This window comes from Oryx dammah, unplaced genomic scaffold, assembly GCF_014754425.2.
Source record: "Oryx dammah isolate SB20612 unplaced genomic scaffold, SCBI_Odam_1.1 HiC_scaffold_25, whole genome shotgun sequence".
NCBI lineage: Eukaryota > Metazoa > Chordata > Mammalia > Artiodactyla > Bovidae > Oryx > Oryx dammah.
The window spans coordinates 72,608,671-72,618,048 of NW_024070209.1; the positions used below are offsets into that span (position 1 = coordinate 72,608,671).

General features: G+C 42.1%; 1 protein-coding gene across 1 annotated transcript in view; it reads right to left on the reverse strand.

Moving 5' to 3' along the window:
- RAB10 (RAB10, member RAS oncogene family) overlaps positions 1-8,811 on the reverse strand; it is a 59,949-nt gene extending 51,138 nt beyond the window's left edge. The window contains exon 1 of the mRNA XM_040224472.1: positions 8,003-8,811. Coding sequence (XP_040080406.1) covers positions 8,003-8,129 — 127 coding nt within the window. The 5' untranslated portion in view covers positions 8,130-8,811. The remainder of the gene's footprint in view (positions 1-8,002) is intronic.
- Positions 8,812-9,378: the final 567 nt, after the last annotated feature.

Below are 9,378 nucleotides of genomic sequence, written 5' to 3' on the forward strand. Positions count from 1 at the left end.
GACTTCCCTGGTGGTCCAGTGGTTAAGAATCTGCCTTCCAATACAGGGGACATGGGTTTGATCCATGGTGAGGGAACTAAGACCCCACATGTCGCAGGGCATTTAACCCTTAACCCCATGTGCCACAACTACTAACCATGTATTGTAGTTGAGAAATAGAGAGAAGCCCATATGCCACAATTAAGGCCTGATGCAGCAAAATAACTGAATAAATATAATCCAACTACAGAGACTGGAAGAAAATATTTGCAAATGTCCACATGTTCAACAATGAGTACTTAAAATGTATAAAGAACTTTCAAAACAGGAAAAAAACAAACAAAAAGGAATCAATCCAATCAAGAGAACGGGCAACTGACATGATCAAGTATCTCAGCAGAGAATATACTGACGGCAGATGGGAACACAGAAACAGTTTTCAACACCTATGGCCACCAGGGAAATGCAAATTAAAACCACAATGAGATTACTACTACTCATTTACCAGAATAGCTAAAATACAAAAGAACACCACCACCAAATACTTGTGAAGATACAGAGAAACTAGCTCACTCACAAACTACTGTGAGACTATAAAATAGTAGTCACTCTGGAAAGAGTTTGGTACTCTTATGAAACTAAACATGCAGTTACCATACTGACCCAGTAACTGCACACTTGGGCATTTATTCCCGAGAAATGAACATTTATAATCACACAAAAACATCTACACTAAAATTCCTATCAGTTTTATTTACAACAGGCAAAAATCAGAATCAACTCAGGTGTTTCTCAATGGGTGAGTGGTTAAACAAACTGTAGGGAATGCATACCATGAAATACTACTCAACAGTAAAAGGAACTACTGGTGCACACAACTTGGATGAACTGCCAAGGAATTAAGCCAACTGAATAAAAGCAAACCCCCCAAAGTTACAACCTATTGACACCATTTATATTATATTTGTGAATAACAAAACTTTATAAAAGGAGAACAATTTTTTGGGGGGGAGGGAACAGAGTATAGTTAAAAAAGAACACAAAGGATCCTTGTCCCTTGGAACTGTTCAGCATCTTGACTGTGGTGGTGGCAAAATGAACCTACAAAAGTTACAAAATTGCTGAGAATTTAATATACACAAACAAATGAGTACAAGTAAAACTAGAGAAATCTGAATAAGACTGGTGTGCTGTGCCAGAGGACAATATCCTGGTTGTGATACTACAGTTTCATAAAACGTTACCATTAGGAGAACTGGGCAAAGTGCACAAGGGATCCTTCTGTATTATTTTTCACAACTGCATGTGAATCTACAATTGCCTTAATAAAAACATCAATTTAAAAAAGCCTGCATAAGCATTGCCATTGATATGAAAGAGACAAATCAACACTGCTCTCTGTTCTGATTTTGATACGTTGTACTTTTTGGGTCTCCAGAATAATGGTTTTTTCCCATTTTCTAACGTTTTACAACCTTGGATGCTCTGTTTCTGGGTCATGCTGGAAACTTAGTGTTCCATCACCAGTTGCTGTTTTCCTCAAAAATATGATTTTGCATCTCTGGAAAGAAGGATAAGTATCAAGCAATCACTTTTGCTAAAGTATATGATACTATCTTCAAACAAAAATTTATTTCTCATTTGAAATATCCCTTCAGATGAGGTTTTCTTCACCAAAATTTTATTCTAATCATCATTTTAAATTCCTCTTCTTATAATCCAAATTGAAGAATTTACCCCCACTAACCTCCAATATTCACCTCTTTGAAGGCAGCAAAACCTTTGAAAGACTTTTATAGTCTTAGGGTTCACACAATGTTCTCAACGCTCTCTATAGCTTTTACACTCTTCCTTTATGACCGAACCATCTCCATAAAGTGTTCCCATGAAGATTCTCTTAGATACACACAAACTTGTATTTTTTGCTAAATAACGGTCTCTTATTTGTAAATCAACACTCAAAAAGCCCCTATTTCTCTGTTAAACTGCTACCACAGAACTAACCAGGCAATTCTCTACTGCTAATTGAAACAAACTGCCAGTATTTCTATCATTCTTTACTTTTTACAAACCAAACGGTAACATCAATCAGTATTTCCTTTGCCAATTCGTGTCTACTATTATACACCATAATGCAAAGAGCCAACTCACTGGAAAAGATCCTAAGAGCTTTTGGAAAGATTGAGGGCAAGAGAAGGGGGCGACAGAGGATGAGATGATTGGATGGCATCACCAACCCAAAGGACACGAGTGTGAGCAAACTCTGGGAGACAGTGAAGCACACCTTAGCCTAGCAGGCTGCAGTCCATGGGGTCATAAAGAGTTGGACACAACTTAGTAACTGAACAACAACAACATTATTACCTCAGGTCTGCTGTATTATGCTTTGTTTGCAAAGGACAAGTACCCTGAACAGACCCCTTGATATTTGGTGCTGAGACTTTCCCACTTCTGTCAAAACTATTGCAACTCCATTTTTCAAATACAAATTGATGAGTAGGAGAATGACCTTACCCTTAATTTTTTCAAACAAAACAATGACATTCTCAGGATGAGAAACACAGTGACAAACAGGATTGTATCTGGATTTTAGTCAAAACTCCACTAATTAGCCATATAATCTTTTGGCTTCTCTGGTGGCTCAGATGGTAAAGAATCTGCCTGCAATGCAGGAGACTGTGGTTCGATCTCTGAGTTGGGAAGCTCCTTTTTGGAGAATTCCATGGACAGAGGAGCCCAGTGAGTTACAGTCCATGAGGTCGCAAAGAGTCAGACACTGGATGACTGACACTTCCACTTTCTCACCTCATCAGTCTCAGTTTTCTGACTTGAAATTCACTGCCGAGTTCTTTCTATATTAATATTCTAAGGGGTTCTATAGGGAGACACAAAACAAAAAGACAAACCTGCCTTTAGTATCTGAAATTACAGCCAGTAATACTAAGCATGGGAAAGTACCTTAAAGGATCCTCTTGACTCAATGACCCCCAGTTAACAGTAGCTACCACATGAAACAGTGCCGGGGCTGTCTGAGATTAAATGCTCTTTTAGAGAGCTGCATCAACTGTCAAAGGGTGTTTTGGGTTTGTTTTTCTTTTTTGGTAGTAAAATATACTCAACATAAAATTGACATTTAACCACTTTTTAAATTGCAGTTTAAAAGAAAAAAAAACACATAAAATAAAAATTTACCAACCTAACCAGTTTTAAGTGTATAGTGCAGGAGTGTTAGGTATATCCTCAATGACATGCAACAGAATTCCAAAGCTACTTCATCTCACAAAACTAAAACTATATCCGTTAAACAACTCCCCATTTCCCCCTTCTCCCAGTCCCTGGGAGACAATCAACCTACCTTCTACAATTCTACTTTGTTTCTAGGAATTTGACAACTTTAAATATCTCATGTACTTGGAATCATGCAGTATTTGTCTTTTTGTACATATTAACCATTTCTAAGTATACAATTCAGTAGCACTAAATATATTCCCATTGCTGTACAAACGTGACCACTATTCATCTCCACAACTTTTTCATCCTTCTAAACTGAAACTCTGTACCCTTTAAGCAGTAATTCCCCATTAACTGAAATTTTGTACCCATTAGGAAATAACTTCCCATTACCCAGTCCCTGTAACCACTATTCTACTTTCTCTATGAACTGACCTATTCCAGTTACCTGTAACACTTGTCCTTTTGTTCTGGCTTGTTTCACTTAGCACAGTGTTTTCAAAGTTTATCCATGTTGTAAAATCTATCAGAATTTCATTCCTTTTTAAGGCTGAATAATACTCCATTGTATGTTATGCTACATTTTGTGTATCAATTCATTTGTCTATGGACATTTGAGTTGCTTCTATCCTTTGGCTATTGTGATAATGCTGCTAAACAGACAGTAACAAGTGTTGGAGGATGTGGAGAAATGGAATCCTGGTGCCGTGCTAGTGGGAATGTAAACACAGTGCAGCCACTGTTGAAAACGATATGGTGGTTTCTCAAACCATTTATTATCACAGAATTCACTTCTCGGTATAGACCCAAACGAACCGAAAGCGGGAACAGATAACTGCGTGACAAAAGTTCAGTTCTTATGTCGGTCATCCTAATGGGTGTGAAGTAACATCGCATAATGGTTTTGATTTGCATTTCCCTTATTATTAAAAGATGTTGAACATTTTTTCATGTGTTCACTGGCCATTTGTGTACTTTCCTTGGGAAAATGTCTGGATAGTTTTAATCAATCCTAAAAATACATCTTGAAATGAAAGACATTTCTTATGTACTCTGGCATTTCTGCAGCATGAGCCACTGTCTGGGTGTCACAGCAAAGTCCAGACACATTTACATGAAAAAGGTTTTGCTCAATTTTCTAAAAAGCAGCCTCTCCATATAAAACGGGCTCAGTTCAATAAACCAATTTTTAAATTCATGTTAGTAGAACCTACACTTCCAACATTTGGTAAAAATATGCTGAAAGACAACAAAAAGGATGCATCCATTGCCTCTCCCAGAGGCAAGAGCCTTTACCAATTTAGTTTTTTACCTAGAACCCAGAGGTAATGCTTTTGTGACTTTGGCCAAATCAACCAATGAAATATGCTCATCCAAAATCCAGCAACTCTCTCTAGATCATATATTTAATGTTTAGAAAGTAGGTAAAGAAGAAATGTTAAAATGAAACTAGCTAATTCTAAAGGATCCTGGTTACACTGTACTTACCACCTGTCTGCCTGCCTTCATTATTTACCAAGCACCCATTAAATGCAGGGACTGTTCTAGGTGCTTAGCATCTGTCAGCAAAAAAACAAAGACAAAGCCTTCTGCCCTTGTGCAGCTTATATTCTAGTGCCCTTGAATTTCCTTTGAGATTGGTGAGTGTGGAACATACCATCATAATTTGTTTTTAAAATTCTATCTGCAGTAAATCTGACCATACATATCACACACAACTTCTGATATAGATGTGTGGAAAAGTACATAGAAAAATTTAAATAGCCTTTGTGAGCTTTGTAAATAAGGACCATAAGCCTATAAAAATTATTTCTTCCAAGAATCAATAAGCAACTAAAATGACTGTCTAAAATAATGAGAGGCTACATTATACTCGCAGTTTGGCCCTTCTGAACCCCTGCAAGGTAACCACTTCCTTTCAAACCTCAAGACGTTTTAACAATCAAATGCCAACTCAAATTTCAGTATCATTCATAGAGAATGCTCTTTATTTTTAAAAAAGAAGAGCAAAACAAAAATCTTAGCCAACTGATGAAATTTAAAAGCCCTAAAAGTAGTACATATTTTAAGTATCTCTAATCATCTGCATATTCGCCAACTGGCTAGTTTATACTGTTTAGACATGCACTGTCCAAATGTGCCTAATCTGAGATGAACTGTAAAGATAACATACATACACGCTGGAGAAAAGTATAAAATGTCTCAACTATTTTTAAGTTTTGATTATATAATAAAATGAGAAGACTTCGGATAAAATGAGCTAAAAGACAGTATTAAATACTTCTTTTCCTTTTTAAATGTGGCTACTAAAAAATCTTATGTGACTCACATTATGTTTCTTTTGGATAGCACTGATGTAAGACACCAGGAGACGTCTAAACATGCGTATAGAGCTAATACATGCCACATGTTGGGGATGCACTCAGAATTTTACATCCATATATTCTGTTCAGTATGTCTTAGATATCAAAATATCACACACATCAAATATTTTCGTATCAAAATATGAACATTCCAGAGTGTAAAGTGAAATGTTTAGCAGAGCACTAACCAATATTTGCATGACCACTGCATACAGGGCATTCCACCCCCCTACAGCTCATGGGGCATGTTCCCTATGTAACTGATATGCATGCACTGTGCTCCTACAGTGTGCCTGGCACCATGCCAGGCACTTTGCTCTCATAAAATTCTCACAACTACCTTCTGTGATGGGTACTATTATTAACAATAAAGAAACTGAAGTAGGAGAAAAGGTTAATGAACTTGTCAAACTGCCGCCAGTAACCTGTGGAACTAGGATTCCAACCCAGCAGGTGAGATCCAAAATCACCACACACTCTCACTAGTAAAAAGACTACATGAGGGAATTCCCTGGAGCTCCATGCTTTCACTGCTGAGGGCGAGGGTTCAAACCCTGGTCTGGGAACTAAGGTCCCACAAAACTACGTAAGAAGATTGTGTCATTATCTTACAGGACTGGGTTTTAGTTGTGAGTACAATAAACACGACTGCACCCATTACAAAAGGCCAAGAGTAGATGGGAGTTAATGCTTTGCTTCCTACTTTCCACTCTACCTTTCTCAACCACAGGTTAAAGCTGACCAACGTGGATTAAATCTCTGATCTTACTACAGGTTTAGTCTACACTCCCTTTTCCAGTAAGGCCCCATCCCACCCCTCTAGTTCAATTTCTACTTGTCCTTCAGACTTCATTTCAGACGTCATCTCCATGCAAGCCTAATTTAGACTAAGCACCCCTCTCCCTGTGCCAACCCCCAATGCAGCACTGTCCACACTCTTGTGCTTCCTCTCTAGACTGCTCCTACCATGTTCACCACTTATCTATCCCCAAGACAGTGCCTAGCGTTAGGTGCTCAATAAATATTTGCTGAAGGATCTAACCACCTGATCCACCCAGCTACAGCTAAAAGTGGAATCTTTAAAGTTAGTGGTAGGAAGTGCTAACCCACAGGCAGATAACAAGTTCTAAGTCTCACAAAATTTACAACAGGTCTAGAGAGCAGTATGATTCAGGAAACAAGAATTACAAAGACGCCCTCCCCCAAAAACAAGTAAAATCAAAATCTAGTCAAAACGATCTAATGCCAAATTTCAGTATTGTTTTATGAGAATGAACTAAGTAACTGACACTTATCACAAGAAATCCAAATCGATTCCAAATGCTATAAATTGAGATCAGCTTAAATTCGACACTTCCCAGAGTTCAAAGAAAACTATGCTTGCTTTTTATAATCATTTCAATATAAAATTAATTACACTTAAAATAATTTTATTGCACTTGCCCTAATGCTGTGTACTGGTCCCCAAGTGACAGAGACAACCTGGTGTTAAGATATTTATCGTGTGAGGGGGAAGAAAAGGATCTCACATCCAGCCCAATTTAACACAATTCGTGTAAATGACAATTTTCTCAGTAGAGTTGAAAGGGACTTTCCCAGAGCCTTCCCTTTTCTTTTCCTAAACAAGAAACCGATTTAAAAGGTCAATCTTTAGCTCTTACTTTCATATTAAATAATTCTGGAACATGAGGTGAAAAGTACATTAGAAGTCCCAAGGCTATGACTTGCAAGACACTTCCCTATAAGATGCTAGTGTAACACAGGAGGGGAAAACTTCATTTTTTCAGGTTCGAGGACAGAAACTGACCATCTCCATCAGATTACTGCTTCTGCTGATGTCTCGAAAAGCACTGTGTGCAAACATGCCAGAGTCCCACCCCAAGCACTAAGAGCCTCCGATTGTTTGACACATCAATGGATTAGTCAACGCGGGGCAACTCACTTTTCCCTTCTAATTTACTTTAATTATTCCTTACACAAACCCTCAAGCTTACTCTAAGTTACGACCATATGCAATCTCTTTGCCCTGAAATATAAATTCAGGTCTTTACCAAATGACCCCTACTGCTTCAACTCCAACCATCAAAATAATCCCTTACAAGTATCGTACATCTAGTAACGCCACACAAACATGGAAAAAGCCAACCCTGACGCTTAAAGAAACAGGATTCTGGAACGCTGCTAATGCTGCATATCTTGTAACAGCAGGCACTGAGCAGAGTGGGAGACTTGAGAGCAAAAGACCGGATGGAAAGCGGGGAAGACCCCGCCCCAGAAAGCTCAATGCCGATTCAAACAGTAACTTGGTCTGTCGCTTGGAATCGGGATCACTGAAACAAAGGCGTATATTACGGGAAGCAAAGATGTCTGGAGTAAAAGGAACGGTTTGCAGCTGCAGAGATCGCACACCATCCTCCCACAGGTCTTACCTATGGTGGAAATAAAGGTGGTGTTGAAGGCATCATCCGAAAAACGAAAAAGGACGCAGGTCTTCCCCACTCCCGAGTCCCCGATCAGGAGCAGCTTGAAAAGCAGGTCGTACGTCTTCTTCGCCATTGGGAGGAGCGGCTCAGGCTCTCGCCGCCGGCGGCCCCAAGGGATCGGTCCCTCTCACTACGGCCAACTCCTCCTCGCTCGGGCGTTCTCAGGCCGGAGGACCGGGGGAACCGTGGGAAAAAGGACGACTCGAGAGGGCGCGGGTGACCTAGGAAGTGCCTCGCCGAGGAAGCCCCGACGGTGGCGGCGTCCGGTGCCTCCGAGGGCGGCGACCGCTGCTCCGCAGCCTCTCCCAGCAGCTCCGCCCGGTTCCGGGGAGTCGGTCGGGACAAAATGGCCTCCCCTCCCCCCTCAGGGTTGCTCGGCCGGGACGCTCCGACGGGCGAGCGAGCAGGCTCGGCCGTCGAGGGAGCGCGGTAGGCGTGAGGACAGCCTCTCTTTCCGAAGCAGCAGCTCCGCTCTAGGACGCGGCGAAGTCAGCGAAGGAGGACCCGGAGCTGACGAGCTCAGCTACATAGCCACAGGAAACCGAGCCGCCCCGGCCAGAGCCACCTTTTCCCCGTGCCCTCTCACGCCGGCGTGCGCGCTGCCTGAGACGCACGCAAGGACGTACGCCCGCCCTCCCCTTGCGCCCTCGTCCTGCGGTCCGCCCCTGCGCACGCGCGCCAGGGGGAGTGCGGGACCGCTCGGGGCGGAGAGTGGAGCTCGCTCTGGGTCTCCCAACCTCAGTCTAAGGCCCGGCGGAGATGAGAGAGGGGTGGAGCGAGAGAGGGCGAGGCCGCGGGCGCGCTCCCTGCGGCCGCCTGATAGGGTGCGGCGGCCTGCGAGCACGCCCCGCGGGGAGGCGCTGTATAGTGACTGCGCAGGCGCGGCATGCCGGCGTTACCTCGCCCCCCTCTCCGCCTTGACACCCCGGATTTTCTTCTTCCGGTTGCTCTCCGACTTCGCTGAGGATGTTTCGGGTCGCGTTTGACAAGCGTATGGAGCTGAGGGTCTTGGCGCAGCCACGGCCTTGGGTGGCCGTGTGTTTCCTGTGCAGCTGTAGCTTGTAAATGCGAGGAAAAGTAGTACCCTGGGTCATTTAATAGCCTCTTCGCTAAAATGAGGTTCCTCCTGGAGTGTCCTCCCCCTTGTTGGGGGAAACATAACAGCTCCAACCTGGTTTGCTTAAGGAACAAGAATTGGCATTCAAGAGAGCGGGAGTTTGAAATGGTAAAAATCTGGCCACGCTGCTCAGGTTGGGATGATGTAATCTAAGTTCCAGGGAGGGGAAAAAGAACACCGAGGAACACCTGGGCGCTGGGGAAAC